This window comes from Equus caballus, chromosome 16, assembly GCF_041296265.1.
Source record: "Equus caballus isolate H_3958 breed thoroughbred chromosome 16, TB-T2T, whole genome shotgun sequence".
NCBI classification, from domain to species: domain Eukaryota; kingdom Metazoa; phylum Chordata; class Mammalia; order Perissodactyla; family Equidae; genus Equus; species Equus caballus.
In genome coordinates, this window is record NC_091699.1 from 98,478,334 (window position 1) to 98,502,074 (window position 23,741).

Consider the following 23,741-nt stretch of genomic DNA (forward strand, 5'->3'; position numbering starts at 1 on the left):
ACTCCAACCAACACTTAACCACACGGTTTCTCTGTGAGGCTGAGGGCTGGAGCCGGCTGTCATTTTAAAGGCAGAGGCAGACTGGTCTACAGAATCAGCACTTCCAGTGTGTGAGCTCCTGGTTGCAGGGTCTTGGCATCCTAAGACACGGGGTCTAATGCTCATGTTTCTGCCAAAGCTTTGTTTCAGAAACCTAACCCTGGATACAGAGACGAAACATATTCCAAGACTTTCCTGTAAATGCCTGACAATTAGGAACAGTAAACCTCTGAGGTTAAGACAATAGCATCTAAAGCAAGCTACCCACACCTTAAAAGATTCCTTTAAAAAAAATCAGCTGAATCTGGCACTGCAGCAAAAAGGCAAAGAAAGTCCCAGGGAGGCTTTACGTCTTTACCAGCAATTTGGTCAAAAGAGAGGGAACAAAAGAAAGAGTCCTGAAATGTCAGGAAGACCCTCGGTCCTGTGGCTCCCTCCACGAGCACGTCTGACCCTGCTCACGAGAAGCTGGCAGTGGAAACGCCCTACAGATGCGGGCACAGCCGCCACCCAGTCACGCCTGGCTCCATCCAACTCCAAATCTGAAGCCATAAAATGACCCTTAGTGTTTTCTTAAAACCTGTCTACAGGATTTACTTCGCTCTCATGAGACATTTGACAGAAGCCTTTCCTGATTTTCCCTCTAAAATGCTTGGTGCATTAGAGATAAAAGGCGCCCGAAAGGAAAAAAACCTAGAAGTAAAAATAGTCCAGTATCTATGTCACTTCCTTCTCTTACTTCCGGGAAGCACCCCAAAATGCATCCCTTTTGTAGGTATGGACTTTGCCCTCCTCTTCAAGCTTGGCCTCTCTGATTTAATCAGCAGCCACCGCTCTAGTGTAAAGAAGACCTGGTGTGGAAAGCTGCAGATGGGGCACTGGAGCTCACATGGGGCAAAAGGGAGATGTCCCAGGAGCGCCGGACACGGCAAACCTCTCTCCAGGTTAAAGGCAGTTCACTCTGTGACAACTCATGTCCCCTCACAGGCCCCACCCCCTCTCCAGGGTGCTTCTACAGCAGATCTCATTCTCTCCTCTTCTGTCCTTCCTCTCCTGCCGCTCTCCAGTGCAACAGAACCAATCCCCACAAGGCAAACCCTCTCAGCCAAGAGCTCCCCAAGGACAGGACCACTGTAGAGGTCACAGAACCAGGCCAGCCTCCATCTTCCATCATGGTTGCATCTCACCCCTCATGTTCTTCCTGCCCTTAGAACCTCTAAGAACCTCCAAAAACAAGTGGTTAGAAAACAAAGGGAGCACAAAACATTAAACATCATAAAACATCACCCCATGCTTATTTTCACACGTACAGAACATCACCTACCTAGTCACAGAGAACAGAAAATCACTGCAAAACATCGATTATGCCTGTGACTTAGCTCCAGGTAAAAGCCTTTCCCAAATTAATATCCTAGTGATTACTAAAACTCTAATTTCGCTTTTGCACCAACTCAAACTCAACAGAACTCACTTTCACCCCTGAGACTGAGGACTGAGTACAATTACTGTGGAGGCCACACAGTAAGTCTGGGTCCAAGGACTTTGCTCGAGGACTTTCCAGTGGGCTAGGGGCACCTCCTCTCACCAATAAGCAGCTGAGCGTGCTCCTGGGGAGCTCGCCTGATGGCAGCAGTGACAGGCGCTCCTGTGCCTCCTGGATTCTCCATCTCTAACTCACTCCTCTGAAACACAACAGGCTTGAGGACTCAACAGTGGGGCTTTCCATGTTACTTAGTCTCCATCCTGATCTTCACACAGCCTGCAAGGTGGGCAGATCAGACACTATGATCCCCTCCACAGTACCTGATCCCACGGACTCCATTATTTAAGGGTCAGGTCAAGTGCTTACAATGACTCTGAAAACAGCAACAGCAACAAAAAAGCATTTTAGAAGTGAAATTGTGGGTGCATGTTCAATTTAGGAAGTTTTTTCCTTGATGAAATAAAATGCCTCTCTTATCAAAGAGAAATAAGACAATACAGAGCAGGGAATACGAGCTTCCAACAAAACAAAATAGCCATAAAATATCTAAGTACCTCAATAACCTCCATTGTGTGTTTCACATGAGGCCAAGTGATGGCAGAAACATACCTGAAACATCTGTCTGACTTTTCTTCGGGGCAGGTTGACGTTGAGCTTATGCATCAACTGGTGTGTCTCCTCAATATTCAACAAGCCATCACCATTCTTATCAGCTTCCTCGAAGGTGTGCTTCAGCCACGTGCACAAAGGTCAAGAAAAACACTTGTTTTCATCAAAATAAAAACTGCTCGCACAGAACAGGCACAAGGACATTCATCTTGAATAGTGAACTCGAGAGACGTTCTTGAGGAGGCTGCAAAGCCCAGGCTCTGGTGAGCCACTGACAGTGACGCCGAAGGGGCAGAGGAGGGGGCAGGGGAGGTGGTCCCTTCACTGTGCAGCAAGGGCAAAGCACAGGGCTCTGAGAGCCTCTTTAACTCATGCATTCTTATGCGCCCTGCTCAGGACTCTCTACAATGTGATGAAGCCCCAAACACACCACAGTCAGGCCTTATCTTCCCCTTTTTCATCTAGCATCTTCCTACCTTCACCATACCCCATGCTGCAAGACCTCAACGCCCTTTCTCAGTCCCACTCCTACATTTAGCAACTTAGACCATGCAGTTCATTTGAACCATCCAGACCATCTCCTCACTGTTCAGATGAGGGTAGAAGACTGAGAGAGGGAAAAATCTGGTAAGGGTGCTAAGAGAACCAGGTGTCCGCCCCAGGCCTCCTGCAACTGGTGCAACTCTCCTGGCCCCTCACAGAAGGCCGTCCGTCTCTAGGCTGTTCCTCTTCCTGTTATTAACTTTGATGGCTCCAGCCTGATAGGCACAAACTCTAAGGGAAGGACAGGAAGATGAAGTATGAGCCTGATATCAAAGCTCAGGTCTGGCACCAGGTGACCGGGGACATGAAGCTGCGTTTAGATAAAAAGGATTTACATCATGCGAGTTGAGATTTTAAAAGATGCTCAGCAGGATGAGTCTTGAGTTGTTTTACATAGTGAGGAAGCAGAATAAACCATAACAAATAGATGAGTTAACATTTAGCAGAGGACTTTTTAAAAATGTATGATTCATAGTTGTTGGGAGCAAATTACAGAAGGCACTAATTGGGTGTATACTTGGAAAACCAAACTGAGCTTCAAAACTCGAAGGCTAACAAAGAGGAAGAGAATGCACGTGATGGAAGGAAAGCAGAGAATCAAAGTTAGGGAAAAGCACAGGTTCAAAACCCGCCTGCAGGAGAGTGGGTGTGTTCAGCCGGCAGGGTGGATGGGTGGTATCTGCTCACCACCAGGCAACATAGGGCAGAGATTTTCATTTTAAGTCAAAATATTAAGTAACCTCCCAGGGGTAACAGAGCACATTTACATTTCTCAGGGGAATAAAATTACAATGGTGGGAGACTGTCCCTTAGCAAGTAAAAATACCAGGAGGTGAAAGTTATTTCTTCTAAAGTTGACCAGAGGCGATTTTCAGACTGTAAACACCTTCTTCACATTTTGTTCTCTTTATAACATTTGAAAATAACGAGCCCTGTTCTTCCAAGTTCAGTGTCTCCTCATGGGGCTCAGGCAGAACCTCATTACACAACACCCGGAAGCTGAGAGTGACCCAGGGCTGGGGAGAGGGACTGAAGACTTGAGGGAGTGAACACACGGCCACTCCCAGTAAGAACCTGATCGGGTTTTCCTGTGTCCTGGACACACAGCCCCGCCCATGAGCTCCACCTCTTTCCACGGTGGATGCTGCTCTGGCCCCACAAACTGTTCCCAGAATTCAAAGAGGTGATGACATGAGTCCAGTGGTGGCAGTATTTTGTCCTTTTATTCTACACTTCTTCACCAAAGCCTCTCAGGGGCTTCTCCAGAGAAGCAGCACTGACAAGCAGACCCTCCGCCTGAGTCTCCTGCAGGAAGAAGCCCTAGTGGGCAGGGCTGTGTCTGCAACGCCTGCAATGGCAACACACCAGTGGCCTCGGCGACTGGTTTAGGGGAGAGGGGACTGGAGGAAGAAGCAGAGGTATGATCAGGCCAAGAGACAGGTGCCAGGTCTGCTTGTGTGCTGGCCTGGCCCTGGGACAGCAAGTCACTGTGTGACTGCTCAGAGCTTCCATTTCTCCATCCATAATGTCAGTGGGCACAGCCAGATGACCTTGCAGTCCCTTCCACCTCTAAGACTCCATGAAAGGACGACGATTCTCTGTGGGAACAGCACACGAGGCTTACGGCACAGCTGCAAGGAAATGCACGCTGATAGCCTAAGGCTGTTCTTCACAATTGAAGAGCAAGTGCCCAGAAAGCCCTGAATTAATGGTTCACAGCCAGACACGTGATAAGTTTAAGACAGAAACCGTCATTCTGCAAAGAAAAATTGAGAGTAAAAACTGAATGAAAAGTCACAGCCTAGTATTTTTTATCAAGAAATTATAGAAAAATACAAAGCACTGAACAGTATTTTTTGTGCAGGGTGGGCAAACTTTTTCTGAAAAGGGCCTGAGAGTAAATAGTAAAGGGTTTTGCAGGCCATTTGGTCTCAACTGCAACTACTCACTTCTACTAGTGTAGTGCGAAAACAGCCGCAGACAACTCGTAAACATACGGCATGGCCATTTTCCAATTAATTATTTATGGACACTGAAATCTGAACTTCATATAACTTTCACGTATCACAAAATGTTCCTCTTCTGATTTTTTTCAACCACTGAAAACCCATCTTTAGCTCAGGAGCCCATACAATAACAGGCTGTGGGCCTGACTCGTCCCACAGGCTGCAGACTGCAGGGCCCCTGACCTGTGGGGAAGGTGAAAGGCTCCAGTTTGCAGCATCTACAAGGGACCGCTAAAGTATCCAGAGGTTACAATTTCCCTCCTGGGGTCAAGAGACAACGTGAGGGAATCCTGGAGGAGAATGGTCGGGTGGAGAAAAAGGCTGAGGCAAGGTGCCAGCACCGCCACCTTTGTAGGCTGGGGCCACTGAGATTTCAGACTTTAATCTAGCTGCACAGGAGAGCAAAAGACTTGCCGGATCCCACTTCTCTTTGGCAATAACAACAGTAGTTATTATTTATAAAGTGTCTAGTATGTGCTGGACAGCATTCTAAGCACTTTGTGGATATCAACTCACCTGAAGGTAGGTAGGCAATTAACATCATCACTGTGTCACAGATAAGACCCAGAAGCAAGAGAGTTTAAGTGACAGACCCAAAGTTACACAGAACACAGCAGAACTGGGGCTGGACCCCAGGCAGTATCTGATAAGGGATTCATATCCAGAATACAGAGAACTCCTAAAACTCAACAATAAAAAACAAACAAGCCACTTCAAAAACGAGCGAGAGAAAAGTGTGTGTGGCTGTGCATCGAGCTGTCCACATCAGAACTTGGGGGGATGGTGTGAAACTGATGGACGGGGGAAAGATGCTCACTCTCTTTGTGCGGCTCCGTTCTCTCTGGCTTCCTGCAATGAGCATGTCTCTCTCATCTAATTAGTAAAATCTTATAAAGGAGACAACATACGCCCATTTCCCTCACTGTCTACCACTTCAAGGATAGAAGAGAAATTTATGTAAGAGGCTAACAGCCCTGGAATATTGTGAATTTGCCCTAGTTGGCCGGTTGAGGATAGCAACTTCTGGCACTGATGTCCTCCCACGGCCACTGCCTTCCCTTCTTCCTTGCTGAGGAACCCTGGCTTTGCTCAGGTATCTAAGAACCACGAGCTGTCGTGGAGCCTGGGAACTGGAGGCAGCAGAAGAGTCTTGACTGGCCGGAGTACAGCCATCCTCAAACTGTTGTCCAAGGGGCCCCAGAACCCCCTTCTCCAACTCTCTACCTGTGTGAGACGAGACTTTCTTCGTGCATTTCAACTACAACGACATATCTCAACAGATCGAATGCAGAGCAGACACGAGAATCCACGCATTTTACTAAGACAGATGTTGCAAAAGAGAAAAGCAATACTGCTCTTCTCACTAATTTGCTTTGCATTAAAAAATAGTTACATTAACCTGTAATTTTTAATGAGTCAACAAATATTTTTTAAATTCTCATTTAATTTCTTCTATGACAAATATCAATAGCTGAAACCCACACAAACAAAGACTCTGGAGACCTTAGTTTTCAGGGCACACCAGGGTCCTGAGATCACAGTCCGCGACGCTCATCAACTATTCCTGACCTGGCCAGTGCAGTAAGGGCCTGCACAGCACTCTGGCCAGCGAGGAGAGGGATCTCCTGGGAGGTTCCCAGGCAGTTTTCCTTAGCTCTTAAAGAAAGATCTGTGAGAAGAAACTCTGCTCCCTCTCAGCAGGGCTGTGTTTGGAGCTGCTACAGCTCTCTCTGAGCAAACGGCAGCCGCTGAGGACCAAGCAAACACGCAAGACGCCAGAGCCAGGCCCCCAACAGCACCACCAAGCCACGGACCAACTGACCCCAGGACCCTGTCTCAGAGCTCCTGTTCATGAGAAACAAGCACTCTTTATGGTTTGAGGCACTGTTGGCGTGGTTCTGTGGCTTGCACCAGAAAGCACTCCTACTAATTCAGTATTTTTTTGTGTTTTTTACAAAACGTAAAGGAGTTAAGAACCAAACCAAGAGAACAAAGCACAGCAAGTTAGTTCCTGTGTTGCGTTTGCTCATTCACAGATCCCAGCGGCATTGCTCTGCAAGCCGTGAATCTCGATGAAAACATCATGGCTGCTCAGTGCAGACTTGGCGCAGTTTTTTTCCAGGGGCTGAGTGTTACCACTCTGCTCCAACCACAGCCTGTGTGAGGAACTGCAGCTGAAACAGCACAAACTTATCACCACCGTGGGAAAAAGAACGGGGCTCACGTTCCAACAACAGCAAGGGGGTAGTCCCATGCCCCACAGGGATGGGGCACACATACTTTGGGGTCATTAAAAATGCAAAGAAGGGAACCAAGGCAGTCGACCAGTCTGATGCCCTCGCTTTACAGGTAAGGAACTTGCGGCCAGAAAGGCCAGGTCACAGGCCTGGCTGGACCGCAGAAGAGCTGCCTCCAGAGCAAACACACTGATCACTTCTCTTGCCAGCCCTGCAGGACCACAAGGACGGGCTTAATCAAGAATGAGACCCAGGCTGCAGTTCCTCGAGCAATTTAGAGACAGTAAATGTTATTAAGTAAAAAGTAACCTCCCTTGAGTCTCAATCACTCCAGTTTCCAAAAAGAGAGTGGGAGCAGCAAGGGCTCAGTGCTCGGACATGACTGGAACTCGAAAACTACCTGTTAAACTAAACTGACTTTACAACAAAGCAGGATTTTCTCTAATCCAAACAATGCCTTCCTGGGGACCTCGTCTCTCTTGGGAAACCTCAGGCTGCATCTGGAGACCTCAGTTGAGGAGCTAAATTCAGTCTCCCCTGAAGGAGTTTGCTCCTGAATCCACATGAGCTTGTTTCTACATTGTTCACACACCATCAACGTGGAGTGACAGTGAGGAAGGGACAGAGGGTGGGAGGGGCAAAGACAGACAGGAAAGCGGCTTTAAGCCTCCAAATTATGGGAAGAAATAAAGCTTAGTCTAATGCTTGCTTCACACATGCATGCACACATGCACACGCACACACGGCTCAAGAATAAGCTCTGGGAGGATATTGGTCGTGGGTCCTCTGCCTCTTGGCAAGGGAGTCTTCATCGCTGATGCCGGCCATCAGGTATTTGAGCCCTGTGATCCAGGTGCGTGCCTCCTCGGGGTTGGAGGTGATGAGGTCCAGGGACTCCATGTGGTTGCCATGGTAGATGGTGAAGCAGCAGCTGGGATCAAAGTTCCCTTCGGCTTGCCTGTGGAATATTTCAGACTGCCGGCCCTCAGTGACTTTGTAAATGGAGTCAATAAGGACTGTGAGGAAAGAGACACATACACGGAAGGTGAAGATGCTTAAACCAATTAAGCAAAAGGAAAAGCAAGTCATTTTACATTAAAAAATAAGCGTGAACAAATTTACTGTCTGTGAGCTGTGGTTTTCAGTCCAAATGTGCAATACAAGCCCATCATTTCCTGCTGGAAGGTGTCTCCATGCGGGGCCGTCTGGACAAACCCTCCCAGGCACCGAGTCAGGATGCACGGAATTTATGATGGGAAGAGAGAGGCGGCCATTGGAGCAGGAGGACTGGTAGAGAAGGGGGCGATGAGTGCGTGAAATCCGTAGTCTGCATATTGATGCAGGGAAGACATACAAAGACCCAGAACCAACTGTGGTGTTTTACAATACGTATAAAACGACAGTGAAAAATTGGAAGGAAGAAACAACTGGTGGTAACGTACAGCACAGCTAGTGTGACTGCCCTTTAGGGAGAGATGCTGTGACAGTGATGGCAAACCAGGGTTAGAGAGGGCACAGGGGAGAGGGGTGAGGACATGGGGACGAGGGCCCACCCAGGGACCCCGACTACAGGGGTCTCAACTCCAGGGGTCCTGACTCCAGGGGCGCCGACTGCGAGGCTCAAGAGGGAGAGGGCAGGAGACGAGGCTGGACGGCAGGCAGAGGCTGGACTGTGGAGAGCCTGGAGTGACAGCCTGACCATCGGCACCATCTAGGAAGTGAAGCGACACTGCCAGCTGGGATGTGAGAAGCACTGGTGGGACCATCCCCTCAGATAAAACAGCATTTCCTGTTTGCTTGCTTGCTTGTGTTTAAGCAGAAATTAGAGTCCTACAACCCTCCTGATGGCCCATGCACACCATCCACTCCTGGCTCGGCCTTCACGGCAGGGTCCCCATTTTCCTCTGGTATTGACACATTCCCCACATGGCCCCCCGGGAAGGAGCCTGTGCCCAGGCGCAGGCCACTGCGGCTGCCTCACTCCGGTTTCTCCTGATTGATTTGTGGTGGGAACACAACCCAGTCCTGATCAGGAAACCAAGGCCATCCGCTTTGAGGGAGGCCTCCTCCCTGAAGAGAAGGTGCACCTTCTCTCGGCCTCCTCACTTCCCGTCAGTCCCAAGGCCCAGAACAGCTGCTGCTCGGTCACAGGCCAGCACGAGGGACAGGGCCACAAGCACTCAGGAAGCACAGCTGGAGGCTCAACGTCCCACGCCTGTGGCCGCCAAGCTCTGATGTCTCCTCACACGAGGTACCAACTTTGTCTATCAGGTAAGCCTGATTCAGCCGAGGTCTTCTGCTACCTGAAGGGGGAAGCACCTAAACTGACAAAAGCAGGAGAAACCAGCAACATGCAGGCTGGTTAGGAGCCTTGGAAATAGGCCACCAGAAAGGTGAAGAGATCCTGGACTCAGGAGGTTCCTGCGAGAACAAGACGGAAGGGGTAGAAGCGAGAGCCGCGATGGGGTACTCAGTCGGACTTGTGCCAAGTCAGAAGAGTGGGAGTCAGAACAAAGCCATTTTGGTTGATATTGAAACAGTCTCATTGGCTCATTAATCAGTTTACTGTGCTGAGAATATCGTAATACTCTTTCAAGTCCACTGGATTCAAGATATCCTTCACCTTTTATAGGAAAATAAAAGGCCTCAGATTATAAAACCTCACATCCCAAATAAAACAATACATCATGTCTCCAACACGGGACATATGAGCATTTACAGCATTCATGGACAAGAAAACTTTTATGGATTTAAATTCTCCAAAGAATTAAAAAAGCATAAATGGTCGTCACTGATTCAGCCTCTCCACATCCTTTAACAACTGACCCCAAAACCTGCAAACATGTGCAAGTCCCACAGATATGGAGCTCCCACAGAGCCCACCCAACATGACCCGTCAAGCCCAGCAAAGAATTCGAGGCTGCTCTTACTTTTTGCCTTCTCGCTCTTCCTGGAGGGTCTCCATCGGAGGCGGGTCCGGTGCTCGTCCAGATAAAAGAGCCGGACCAGCCCCTTGGCCCCGCGCTTCAGTTTGATCATCTGTGTCCCGGACTGCATCACACTCATGCATCTTTCAACTGCAAGAGAGGTGACAGCACGCTCAGCTCTGGCGTTGCATGCAGACGGGCACTCCAAGACCTCACTATCAAATGAGACCTCTGACTCACCCGAAGATGCCGACCACTGGAGACCAATTCGGGAGAGGTGATCTGGAAGGGAGCTGTGCAGGAGCTGACTCACGGCTCCAGCCAGGAGAAAGCCTTACAGACTGAAATAAAACCACCCCTAGGCACAGAGCCATCTTTTGTTCTAACAGGCAACACATTATTTTTTGGTATGAAACTCCTGATCATTTGATACTTAGATTTATGTTCATAAAGCAAGTTCTCAGACATCATGTTAAGTCTTGTGACTTTTTATATAGCCAGTTATAAAAATATCCTTAAGAGAATGCTTTAAAATGTAATCAACAGAAACAAGATTGGCAAAATGTTGACAATTATTGAAGCTGGACAATGCTACAATATGGGTTCATATTACTATTATATTTTTGTGTATATTTGAAAACAGCTAAATAAATATGATTTTTTAAATGTGAACAGAAAAAGACCAAGTTTTCACAATTGAAGACAAAACATCTGTTGATGAATTAAACTGCTAGGAGCTTCCACCTAGAGGATTACCTTGGTGACTGAATTTGGGTGATATCCACACACTTATGGTCCCAGTCACAGCCACCCCTGAAGTGCTCTGCTCTGAGATGAGCCATCCTGGAAGTGGGTGTCAGAGGTGCCTGTGTCCCCTCCCTCTTAACTGGAAACACTCCTTTCCCATCTCATGTGCCTTGGATGGCCTGTCAATAACCCCAGCTAAGAACTGGGCCCCGGACTTAAGTTAGCAAATCTGGTTCCCTTCCGAGGAAGACGAGTCCTGAGCACTGAGTGAAAAGAGAACCGAGCCGTGTCTGCAGCCCAGACTTCAAAGATGCTCCTGAGTGGCCCCCAACAATGCAACTCTTGTCACAGTTACTCTTCCCGAGGCTGACGGGTCACTCCATGTTCCCCTTGATCCTGTGAGTTACACAATTCTCTTCCAAATACTCTTTTATTGTCAGTCAGAGACAGCTCTGACCTCACCAGCCAACACAAAGGTGCACACACACAACCCCCAGGGCACCCCAAGGACCTCTCTGACTGGGCAATGTGATGACAGAGGCACAGCAAACAAACATCAACAATGTGGACTTCAGTTTTTTGGCTAAGTACCTTGTCTTTACTAGGAAAGATTAATTTGATCCCAAAGCTTCAGACTGTATGCACAGGGTACTCGTTAAAGGTAACTTCTACATAACAAACTTCACTATTTCCTCACAAGGAGCCTCTTCTCCCCCAGACAGATCGGGGAGGATCTGCATAAAATTAAGTAAGGACTTAGGATTTGATACTGCACAGAAGGCCAAGGACAGGTCGCTCCTACTTATTTTATCTGACATACCAAGTACCCAAGTAATAAAAATACTGCTTAAGAAAACACACAAACTTAAAATGTTTACTTTGAAGCACAGAACGAAATTTGAGATGTGGTTTCACGTACATTAGTGAGTTCACCCCTCACCGAGCACCATTCATTTAGGTAACTAGAGCCGGGGATCTGAATTCTCGACAGGCACCCTGACCACCTCATACAGCACTGAGAGGGACACAGACAATGTCAGTGCATCAAGATAAAACCATCGGTCAAACCAACCAACCAAAACTCCCAGAAAACCTATGAGAACTTCACTGACCACTGACAAGCAGTCACATCAAAAAACAGATGCTCACAGAGTGACTCCTTATTTCAGGAGCAGGGCCATGTAATGAGGTAAAGCAGAGAAAAAGGAGGCTTTGCCCTTGACTTGAAGAAGTTAAACTTTAGGAGAAGGAAACATCTAAAAAGGTAACTTATTCCTGGTCATTCAGAGCTGTGGTCACGAGCAGAGTCTGGGTCCAAAGGCTGGGGTGGAATTCCAGGTCACCTCTTACTGGCTGTGTGACCTGGGCACCTGACTTAATCTCTCTCTGCTTCCATTTTCCATCTATAAACCAGGGATGATGTTGGTTACCTCTTGAGTTGTTGAGCACTGAATGAACTGATTTATGTAAAGTACTGAAAACATGCCCAGCACATTATAAACACTGTAAATGGTAGCTATGATTACAGATTTATTATTGAAATATTTAAAAATAAATGCCAAGTCAGAAGTAAACGCAGAAACACTATGGGGGTCTACAGAAAGAGGAACATGGAGCAAGCTGAGTGGGGAGAAGTGTGGTAATGAAACAGGACGAAATGAAGACTCGGGGGCTGGAGGGAGCAGGGGAGTGACAGGGTTGGGAAGAGACTGACTCAGTGTGTGACTACAGGCCCACAAACCCAGGCGGCAGGGCTGTGGACGCCAGGACAAAGTTTTAATCCACTGGCACTGAGAGGTTCCCTAGACGTTTCTGAGCAAAGCATTAGTGGGACAAAAGACAGTCCAGGAAGATGTCTCTTTGGAAAGAGAGCATAAAATACATTGTTTAAACCAGAGCAGAAAACTGGATCAACCGTAGCATCAAAGATGTAGAGCAGGACTGTTGACACATCGACATGCATCCTCTGCTCTGTTCATCCGGCTCCTTCTCTCCCTTCGTTTTTCTCAGTCCCACTTCTTTTCCCTGAAATGGAATAGCTATACCATCTCTGCACTTTAACAAGAAAAGCACAGCGGTTTAAAATTAAGTGCAGTTTCCTGAGCTAATAACTACCACTCACCACTCAGCAAGCATCACCCAGAGAAACCCAAAGGTTTTAGAAAGTGGGATCCAGTCCCTTCGAACAGGAGTATGTTGACGTAATGTATTAAATATTCGCTAGTGTCACATCTCTCCACCACCTGAGCCATGGCTGAGACTTGGGCAGCATCCACTGCAGGGGACTGGCACACTGGTCAGGAAGGACTTGGTCTGGAACAGCGTGCTGCCTCACTGCACACGGAGCTGCTTTCTGCTTCCTCCAGGACGTGCCCGCCACCTGGAAGGCCACTTGGTCAAAGACAAACTGAAGAGTCAAGACCCAGGGAGTCTTGAGTGTCGTCTGACCCACTCCTCCCTTCCTCAATCCTGATGCAGACAGTCCACGGGAATCTCCAACCAGGGAAGGAGCGGCCTCGACCGCTCTGACTCATTCCAGCGGCAAGAAACACCAGTGCCAGAGCAAACACTCTTCTTGTGTCATCTAAATCACTTGAGTGTCAACGTAAGCCAATGTCTTCATGTTTTGCCTCGAGCAGAGACAGGTACCAGTAGTTACCACCCCTATAACAGTCATTCTACAGTCATGCCCCATCGGCAGATTCCACAAAACAGGATGAGAAGAGAGGGAACAGGGGAAGCGTCCCAGGGGCTTAGGATGACAGAACCCATCACTCATGGCCAGCACCAGAGGGCGTCCAGGGAGAGTCTGCAGACAGGCAGCTCCCAACACTGGCACAACCCCTCAGATCCTGCATTCTCCCTGGGGTAGCCTTCACATTTTTAGAAAAGAAGTTTATCTGGACACAACACAGCAACTCAAGAGCACTCTAGGAAAGATGCCCACCAGCCATCATGGAACACGCATCCTGCTCTCATCCATAAGGCTCCAAATCTCAATATGCACACAAAATGGACAGACCAGCTGCAATCATGATATTTAGCTCAGTTGGCACTCTGCTTTTTTTCATTTGTATTATAAACAGCTTTCTATGTTTCTACACAGTTTTAATAATTACCATTTTAATGGCTGCCTAACAGAACAGCATGAATATTTAAAGAGCAGAGCATGAGTAGAGGATTGTATTTCTAAGTTTATTATATAACTAGAGCTTAAAAACTCTTCGAGTCTCATCTCTGAGGTGAAAGGCATAACAAAGTGGTCTACAAGGTCCTTCAGAATTCAACTCTTTAAAAGAATTAAATCAATCGCTCCCAGCCAGTTTAAAATAAGCAAATTTCCTTACAGGTTATTAGTCTACTAAATCCCTCAAGCAGAAAAATACACTTCTATCTGAAGCATCGTAACAGAAAGTGTCTATTATTTGGGGGAGATTCCCAACAATCCCACTTGTTTACACGGGATATCTAAGGGTATCAATTCTCTAAGCCCTGTTTCAATCAAAGGTAATCATGTTCTGTCAGGAATGTCGTCCATGCCGTCTGAGGTTGATTTCTAACAGCTTTATTGAGGTATAATTTACAGACACTAAAATTCACTGGTTTTAAACGTACACTTAAAGACTTTGCATCTTTTCAGGGTGTGTGATGATCTAATTTTACAACATTTCCACCCCAAAAGGACACCTCATGCCCACTGGCAGCCACTCCCCATTCCCACCCAGTCCTGTACGGCCGCACACCTGCTCCCTGTCTCTAGAGATGGCCTTTTCTGGATGTTCCACGTAAACAAAAATCACACAACGTGTAGTCTGTGTCTGGCTTCTTCCATTCAGCATCAGGTTTTCGAGGTTCCTATGGGATGGTGTTCATTTGTTTTTTGCCTTCTCATGCCCCCTCACGTCACACTAAACTCACCCTGCCACTTAGGGTAAAAACAATCCTGAACAGGAGACTGGGTGAATAAAACAGCACACACACCCTGGACTAGGATGTCAGTGTACCAAAGAGCAAAGACCTCTGCAGACTGACGTGGAGCGATTTCCAGGGGATATTAGTCAGTGAAAAAAGCCAGGTAGAAGTGAGCTATTTAGTGCAAAAAAAGGATGAGAATTTTATAAATATACAAGTATCTGTGTATCATTACATAACCCAGAAGGCAGCGAAACTGGTTCCCTACAAGGGTGGGAAAATGGGGTATTTGTGTTTGTGCACACCTGCATGTTTGTGTTTGCACCCGCATGTTGGTGTGTACACACCTGGATGTTTCTGTGTATGCCTGCATGTTTGTGTGTGTGCACACCTGCATGTTCGTTTGCACCTGCATGTTTGTGTGTGTGTCTCCATGTTTGTGTGCGTGCACACCTGCATGTCTGTGTGTGCACCTGCATGTTTGTGTGTATACTCACGTTTGTGTGTGCACACCCATGTTTGTGTGTGTGCACCTGCACACGTTTCCCAGCTCTGTTCTTTAACAGGCCCAGAAGCAAAGTCACCTCCAAAGGAAAGCACACCCAGGGCTGCTCGTCCTCTGCTCCAATGTCACCTTGAGACAGCCCCACACATGGGGTCACATGTCCCATGTCACACAGCCGTGCCTGTGTCAAGACCACATGAGAACATCACCTCTGCTCTTCTGTAAACACATCTGTTCTGGGACAATAACCACCAAATTGCACATTAACAGGCAAAAGAAGTCCAGATCCTCTGCAAGGAACCTTTCCAGCAAAAAGTGCATGAAAAATGTGAATTGATTTCCTGCTAGCTTCCACAGATTAGAGTAAATCTGAGCGACCAAAAGGGATTAGCTTCTGAAAACAATTTCATTTCTATGTGGAAAATGTCCCAAATAGTGCGGGTAATCTCTCTCAAAGGAAGGAAAGGAGATTCCCTAAAACCGCAGAGCAGAGGTAAAGGGCATGTTTACTCCTCAGCACATCCCAAAACACATCCAGGTCCCAGTCCCCAGAGGAGTGACACCTGCCTGATGGGCAGTGCAACCAACAAGTGTCAGTCCACAGGTTCAGGGGCAGGACAGGGAGCAACAAGCTCTGGTTCCAGCTCTGTCACCAACAGGCTGTGTGGACTTCAGAAGGTCCCCGAGTATGTCTGGACACCCCACTTCCCTCACCTAAAAATGTATTTTCCTCTAAATTCTGTGAGTCCATAAAATAGCTGGTCTAGCTTTCATAAATATTATTTTATCTTTCAAGAAGACAAAATTCCAGTTCACCCAAAAGCCTTTTAGAATAACTCTAAAGAAAAAAACCTGAATAACATCTGGATATCTTACTGCAGACATGAGTTTTTAAAACGATATTCATATAACATAAAGCTGCTCTTCACAGAACGGCTCCACGTCAGAAGCTCGTCCTCACCAGCAGCCAGGCCTTCAAGCCAAACCACATCGGCTTATAAACAAATGTGCCCACAAACACAGTGGAAAGCCCCACTCTCATGCAGTCAGGGTTCTTGGAAGAGCAAACGACGTGGAGTTCACTGATTTTTTTCCAATACCTAAATCGCTCCTGTGGAGAACATAAGACTATTTGAAAGGCTTTTAGAAACTAATTGGCTGGCAGTAACACTTTGGAGCTTGTTTGTCAACCTTAAATGCACACAGTCAATATGTTCAGAAAGTTGATAAATATGTATGTGGGGATTCAGGCCAAAGAAACAGTTAAAGGAATTGGCTAGGAATGTTTTAAACGTCAGAATCTTTTTTCTATTTTATTAAAGCCTTTCACATGACACTTGTTTTTCAAGGTGGCCTATTTTATATCCAACGATTGCTTCTGTTCCATAGTTGTCAGCCCTGGGAAAGGAATGAGACACAAACAAGGATTCACAGCAGAGTCCTGCTGGCTTTGTTTAGTGTTTCCCATGGACCAGAGAGAGAGGAACTAATTTAAAAATCTTAAATTTGGTTCCACCTAATAAGTAGAGTTTTCTACTTCAACATAAGAACAGAAATGATAGTGCCATCGCCAACCCACAGTATGGCTTGTTCTAAGAAACATATCTGAAAAGACCACAGATGCTGCTCCATCACTTACTCAGGGAGATGAGCTCGCACTGGAAAGCTGGGAGCAAACATTCCCAGCCACAGTGAGGACCTGCCGGTACCACATGGCTCATGTTCTCCACCCTGGCTGGACAGTAAAATCACCCGGGGATCTTCTCAAAGTGTTGACCACAAAGCACGCCGTGAACCAAGTCAGCTCCCTCGGGTGGGCTGGGCGTCTGTTGTGTCTGTTCGCTCACTGTTGAATCTTCCAAAGATCCAACTGTGCACCCAGAGTTAAGACTACTGACAAACACAAGCTCACTTGCTTCTCCCAACGTCTCTGTGAAGTAAGTAGAGATCATTAATTGCCTCTCATTGGAGAATGGAAGAAACAGACCCAGAGAAGTGAAGAACTCATGTGAGGTCACAGAACTGGTAAACGCAAAGCCACAGCTTGAAATGGGGGCCCAAATCCCGAGGCACTTTCTATTTCACATTGTGTGGTATCTGGCCTCAAGCCCTGCCTAGGCTTGAATCGGTTGCTCACGGGTAAGTCTTTTAAACAAACTTGGTCTACTTTTCTGATCTAAAAATAAAGAGTCAGGTTTGCTGGTTCCTAAGGCCCTTTCTACCAAATACTAGACGTGTGACACACCAGGTCTAGGTCTGGAAATTTTATGTACTGTGGTGACACCATTTCATAGGAATGACAAGACTGGCAAATAGTATGTAAAAATTAACAACACAGTAGGGGCTGGATACAAAAAATAAGGACAATAAGGAATGGGCCACACAGAAGGAGGTGAACCCTGAGGAGATGGAGCTTGAGCCCGACGTCTGGAGAGCACAGTGAGAATGCCTGGTGCGTTTTTTCAACTGTTCTTGTTCCAGGTCTGTGTGCATTTTCTCTCCCCATTTAGAGTGTGTAAACGGTAGCTGTGATTATTTTAAATGAATTATAAATACTCTGTTCACCACATTAAAAAAATGAGACCTTAATACCTGTTCTTAGTAACCAGAAAGCCAGTTCTCTTCTGCTTCCTCCTCACCTTCTGGGCCGTTTCTTGGGTGATACTGGGACAGGGGTGATTTATTCAGCTGTATCAGAAAGGCTTAACCTTCCTGAAAGCCTCAGCTCGACTGTCATATTAGAACATAAAGTGCCTCTTTCAGGCCTGTTACCCCCACACGTTGGTCAGTGCAGCCTCCCTGTCTGCTGGTGGTCAGCGCAGTGACATGCTGCTGACTGGACCCGCACAGGCTGCTGGGGACAGAGATCCTCAGATGAATCCACCTTCTCCTAGGGCAGACACTGGTCCCAACTCCACTTTCCTTAAAATACACACACCTGGACCAAACCTCCAAACACCCTGTTGCCCGAGAACCTGCATTTTAAATCTCTCCAGGCAGCTCTGAGGCCTGTCCAGTGTGGAGGCCAGAGCCGGGCACCAGTGCTGCTCACCTCCCCTGCTCGCCTGTGCGTAGGGGGCCAAGCAGCTTCCTGGGACCAGAAGTGGGCCTCAGTTCAGAGCCACTCAAATCAAAGATGTGAAGGCTTTCTGCCCGGTGCATGCGTGGACATCAGCACAAGGTCTCGCCTCCATTGATAAATATGAACTATCCCAGGTAAAGCAAGGGTTAAAGGATATGAAACTCCAGCCTTCAAATAGCCACTATTGATTGTTTCTCTATAAACTGCTTGTCCCCCGGAGGCTGCTGAGCACCTCACCTTTTCAGACCTGCTCTAACCTGCACACAGCTGCTAAGTAGGACAGAGGTGCCATCTTGGTTTTGAGCCAACTGACCAGTCAGCATGTCCCTGACCACATCCACACCCCATCTGCATCGCCCCTTTGAAAAGCACTTACCTCGACAGGATTTTTACACCGAGCGCTACACCCACTGAACAGAGTGAGTATGAGTCGAGGCTGTTATTGTTTAATCCATTTCTTAAGTCACTGTGCACACTTTCCATCCACCTTCTGCATTTATTTTAATTGCATTTTGAAAGAGAATGTCCATTGTGTATCCCAAAATATTCAAACACTCCAGCAGTTCCCAACTCTTACGCTGAGCCCGTGTCCTTCACCAACTACTGGTTCATGGAGTTGATTCTTTTTTGTCAAAAACAGCAAAATACATCAAGAAAGCTTAACTGACATCATGCAAACTGCCCTAATTTTATCCACAGAGGTCCTAGCTGTGTGTGCTGTGAGCCTCTCCATCTAGGAGTCAAAGGACAGGAAGTGGAGGAGGAGACCGAATTTTCTCTGGAAAGCAGGGCGCCCCTCCTGCCCCCTCAGGCCTCTGTCGCTCCCAGGCCAACGGTCTGGTCTCCCGGTCTCTGGGGCCAGAGATTTCAGGGGCCATCCCCTGCACTGGAACTGGCCTGGCACCTTCCCGCCCGGCCAGCTGGAAGTCGAGTCACACAAAATTTGACCAGCTCCTTAGCTCTGTGGCAGGTATTTTTGTAGGGGAAAAAAATCCAAGCTGAAAAGCAACACAACATCTCCACATGGAAGAAAAATGCCTGGTGAATCCCCTCAGGGTCGTTTTTCAAAACGGGTTGTCCTCATCCAGCCCTTGTCCTAGAAGGTGCCCTTCTCTGCAACTGAACACCACATGAGCGCCACCAAGCGAGCCTCACACAGCTGTGTGGGGCACTGTGATTGCGGTCACTCTGCGAAGTCACTTTACCTCAGATCACAGAGTCATTTTTTAAGAAAAGAAAAAAAATCTAAAAATGGAAAACGAGAAAAACTAGAAACTTCTTTTGAGCAAATTTCACATATACAATCAGAGCAGATGTGGTAAAAAGTTTTCTAGATAGTCAATCCCAGAAAAAGGCTAGCATTAAAGCCCGATTTCTGGAGTCCATCCGCATTCAGGAATAATCACGCACACTAAAAGTGTGCGCACATGAGCAAGGTGTTCATGTGCTCATGTGTGGTACCAAGAAGAATAAATAGGCTAAGAAGTGCCCACAACTACCCCATGACTGGTGGGCATTCAAGCAGACCATTAGGAGGATGTGATGGTGGCAGGGGGACTGCCCAAGTTGGGTCAAGAAAGCCGGAATGTTAGACACAATGGTGGCAGGGACAAGAGGGAGCAACTGGAGGTAAAACTTTGGATGGTGGACAAGAGAGCCAGCAAGAAGGAATTAAAAGAGGAGAAGGAGCTGCAGTCCAGGAGAAATGCAGAGGTGGGCAGGGAAGATAAAGAGCACCTGACAGCCCCTCAGGAGCTCTTCACATCAGAAACACAAGACTCTAGGAGTCAGGTGGGACACTGGAGCCAGCAAAACACAGCACGTTTATTTCCACCGCTGTCATCTATGCAATTCCAAACACAAAAGCAATGCTACATAACTAAGTCTGAGCTTCTAGAAGTTCTTCCAGAGAAGGGTGCCACGCTTCCTATGGCAAAGGATGGAGATTCTAATGGAAAAGGATGATAAATTTAACTACATGTAAAAATATCTATACAAACCATAAACAAAATTCAAACTAAGCAACAGACTAGGAGAAAATACTTGCAAAGATACAGAACAGATAAAGGGTTCCTATAAGTCAATAAGAAAAGGAAGACAACCCAATCAAAAGTAGGCCAAAGGATAGGAAGAGACAATTCGTAGAAGTAGAGACCACTAAAAATATACAAGAAATGTTTTACCTTACTCATAGTGAAAAGCTTAAAGTCAGAGGGAAATAATATTTCACCTGATAAGCAAAAATTTTAACATTAAAAAAATGTCATTGTGGATAAAGTTGGGGGACTAATAAGATTATAAACAGGGTGACATTATTTGAATCAATCTGGCAATATTTATCTAAATTTAAAATAAACATGCATTTTGACCTTGCAATCATAGTACCAGGGATTTATCCTGTACAGATACTAGCATCATGAAGCACAGACACAGATACAGATCTAGATCTAGATACAGGTAGAGACAGGGATACAGATACAGATACAGATAGCAATACAGATATAGAAACAGATACAGATCTAGATCTAGATACAGGTAGAGATAGGGATACAGATACAGATACAGACAGCAATACAGATATAGAAACAGATACAGATACATAGATATAGATACAGATAGGGATATGGATACAGATACAGATACAGATAGCAATACAGATATATAAACAGATACAGATATATAGATATAGACACAGATAGGGATATGGATACAGAAACATGCAGATATAGATATATAGATACAGATATACATACAGATACACATACAGATACATATACAGATACAAACACAGATATACAGATACAGATATATAGATATAGACACAGATAGGGATATGGATACAGAAACATGCAGATATAGATATACAGATACAGATATACATACAGATACAAACACAGATACAAATACAGATACAGATACATAGATATAGATACAGGACAGATATATAGAGAGATATAGATACAGATATAAATATACAGATAGATATAAAAACAGATACAGATAGAGATATAGATACAGATATAAATACAGATACAGCTATAAATATAGATACAGATATATAGATACAGACACAGAGATACACATACATAGACACATAGACATAGACATATGGCTGTTCACTGCAACCTTGTTTGCAAATGTTTAAAAACAAACTGGAAATAATCTAAATTTCCATGAGTACTGATTAAATAAATGACAAGTTAACCATAAAATGAAATATTATGATGCCATTAAAAATATCTTAGATTTAAATTTGCTAAAATGGAAAGCTGTCCAGGAGATATTATTAAGTGAATAAAAAAGTTACAAAACAATATTTATAACATTATTCTATTTGAGTCTTATAATGAATAGACATAAACATATGCTAAATGGTCTTGGAAAATTTCTGGAATTTGTGGAAAAGGAATGCTCCTTAAAGAGGAAGAAACAAGGGTTCTTTAATTCCCACCTTAAAGCCTTCTGTTCTGTTGAGGAATTTTCTTGTCTTTGCCATAAGCAAGCATTGCTTGGATAAATTTTTTAAATATATATGGGAAGTGGTATGTTTACTTTAGAATTGCACATAATTTGCAAGAGCAAGCAAAAGAACATTTGGCCACTCCTTTGCAAGTGTGCCAACTGGAAACACGATAAAGCAGAAAGGGGGCAGAAAGACATGCACTTGCATCCTGGACTCAATTCTCAGTCACACCATCACCCGGCTGGCTGATGACTGAGCCAGCCTCCTCACATGCTAAACGCAAGAACCACGGGGAAGACTCAATGAGACACAGCATAAAAAGTGTCTTGGGGGGCCGGCCCGGTTGCGTACTGGTTAGGTTCGTGCACGCCACTTTGCCAGTGTGGGGTTTCACTGGTTCAGATCCTGGGCGCAGAACCAGCACTGCCCATGAAACCATGCTGTGGCAGCGTCCCACATAAAATAGAGGAAGATGGGCACCAATGTTAGCTCAGCGACAATCTTTCTCACACACACAAAAACTGTCCTGCTCAATTCTCAGCACACATTAGCCCTTCAACAGATGCTAGTTTCATTTCTTCTTCCTGAATGACACCAGTGCTCAGAAAAAGCAGCAGCTCAAGGTGTTTCCAGCAGATTCTGAATCACAGGAAATTCTGTGGTGCGACTGCTTCCAATGTTGAAGGAATGAACCCTAAGCAACCCTAAGCAACGTGGCCTCACCCTCGGGCACTGATTCCAGGCCACACATTGACGACTCCAGACGTAAACCTCCAGCACCATCCTCCATCTTCAGTTCCGGGCTTGTATGCATGGATGACAACACCGGGACGTCTGATAAGAATCCCAAACATCCCATAAATCCTAAACCCGGTCCCCCACAACCTCTTCACCTCAGTAAATGGCTCCACCATCCCCAACTGCTCAAACTCCAAACCAAGAAGCCTTGGTTGTTTCCCTCTCCAGCCTCACAAAGCCTGGACTTGTCATCTGAAGCCCCAGTCCTTCCGTGTGGCGACCCTGGGACCCAACCCACCCCCCAGCTCCCTCCTGGATGTCTGGGCCTTCCTGCTGGCCTCCCTGCTCCCTTCTCCCATAAAGCGTTCTCTGTGTCATAGCTAACGTGGTACTTTTTCAAGGTCCACTAGACTTTTCTGAACAATCCAGTGGCCTCCCATGGGAAGTGCAACCAACCCGACCCCTCACCATGGACCCCACATCTCTTCCGTCTCCTCTAGGCTGTCTCTCCCATGTCCTGCTCCTCTCCCATGTTCAGTGGGCTGGGCGGCCCACATCACACTCTGCACTCACTGCACCCTCCCCAGAATGCCCCTCGCCACCAGGTTTCTGCAGGGCTGACACGTCCTTGAACTTCAGGTTCAAGACCAGGCAGCCCAGAGTGGCAGTCCTGACCGCCACTGACGAGGCCTCCTGGTCACAGCATGAACAGCTGCTCCTTCTTGGTTTCTTCTCCACATGGCCACTGAAACGTAAGCCCCTGAGGTCAGAAACATTTTATTTGCCATGATTTCCTGAGCCTAGAACAGCTTCTGGCACACAGAAGTGATGCCACACACTTCTGTTTGTAGGATTAATGAATTTGTGGCTCCCAATGAACAGATCTAAAAGAGATCCTCAACTCTTGTCTGCTGCTATGAAAACAAATTAAAGAGTATTTCATGAATCAAACCTGGGGATTAATTTGTATTCATCTCAAGAATAGTGACATTTAGCATTGAAACTTAAGATTTGACTAAGAGTCAATACAACTGGTGAAAAATGATAACTGTCAGCTTAAACTGTAATCAGTGTGTTGTCACTTCTGCAAATAATGAAATACATAATTTGACAGTGTCTCATCAGACCTTTCAGAGTATAGTGGAGTCACCCAGCTGGCAGGAGAACTTGTCCAGTCGGGATATTGTATTCTCCAGAACTCCAGCTTCAACAAGGGGAGACTCCCTACAGCAAGTGTCTGGGCCCCGAGAATTCACACGGCCACGAGCAGCGTCCTACAGGCCCCGCAGTTTTCCTAGGGTCTCAGCCCTCACCTGGGGTCTCCCACCTGCACTGGCTGTCTTCTGACCCTGCTCTGCAGTGATTCTCACAGCTGAGGCACTAACATCATGTGTGTGTGTTGTACATCACGGAAAAAGGAGAAAAGACTAGAAGGCTTTCTACCAAAATG

At 46.4% G+C, this 23,741-nt stretch overlaps 1 protein-coding gene across 38 annotated transcripts in view; it reads right to left on the minus strand.

Annotated features, from left to right (window-relative positions):
• Nucleotides 1-23,741, minus strand: part of PLCH1 (phospholipase C eta 1) — a 208,936-nt gene that overhangs the window by 86,473 nt on the left and 98,722 nt on the right. For 36 of the 38 annotated variants that reach the window (XM_023621163.2, XM_070239200.1, XM_070239183.1 and 33 more), the window contains 3 exons: nucleotides 9,848-9,994; nucleotides 7,690-7,933; nucleotides 2,132-2,261 (listed from right to left, as the gene is read on the minus strand). In XM_023621163.2, coding sequence (XP_023476931.2) covers nucleotides 2,132-2,261; nucleotides 7,690-7,933; nucleotides 9,848-9,994 — 521 coding nt within the window. Of the gene's footprint in view, nucleotides 1-2,131; nucleotides 2,262-7,689; nucleotides 7,934-9,847; nucleotides 10,060-10,084; nucleotides 10,225-23,741 lie in introns of those variants that run through there. The other 2 variants (XM_070239185.1, XM_070239187.1) reach the window with 2 other exon arrangements.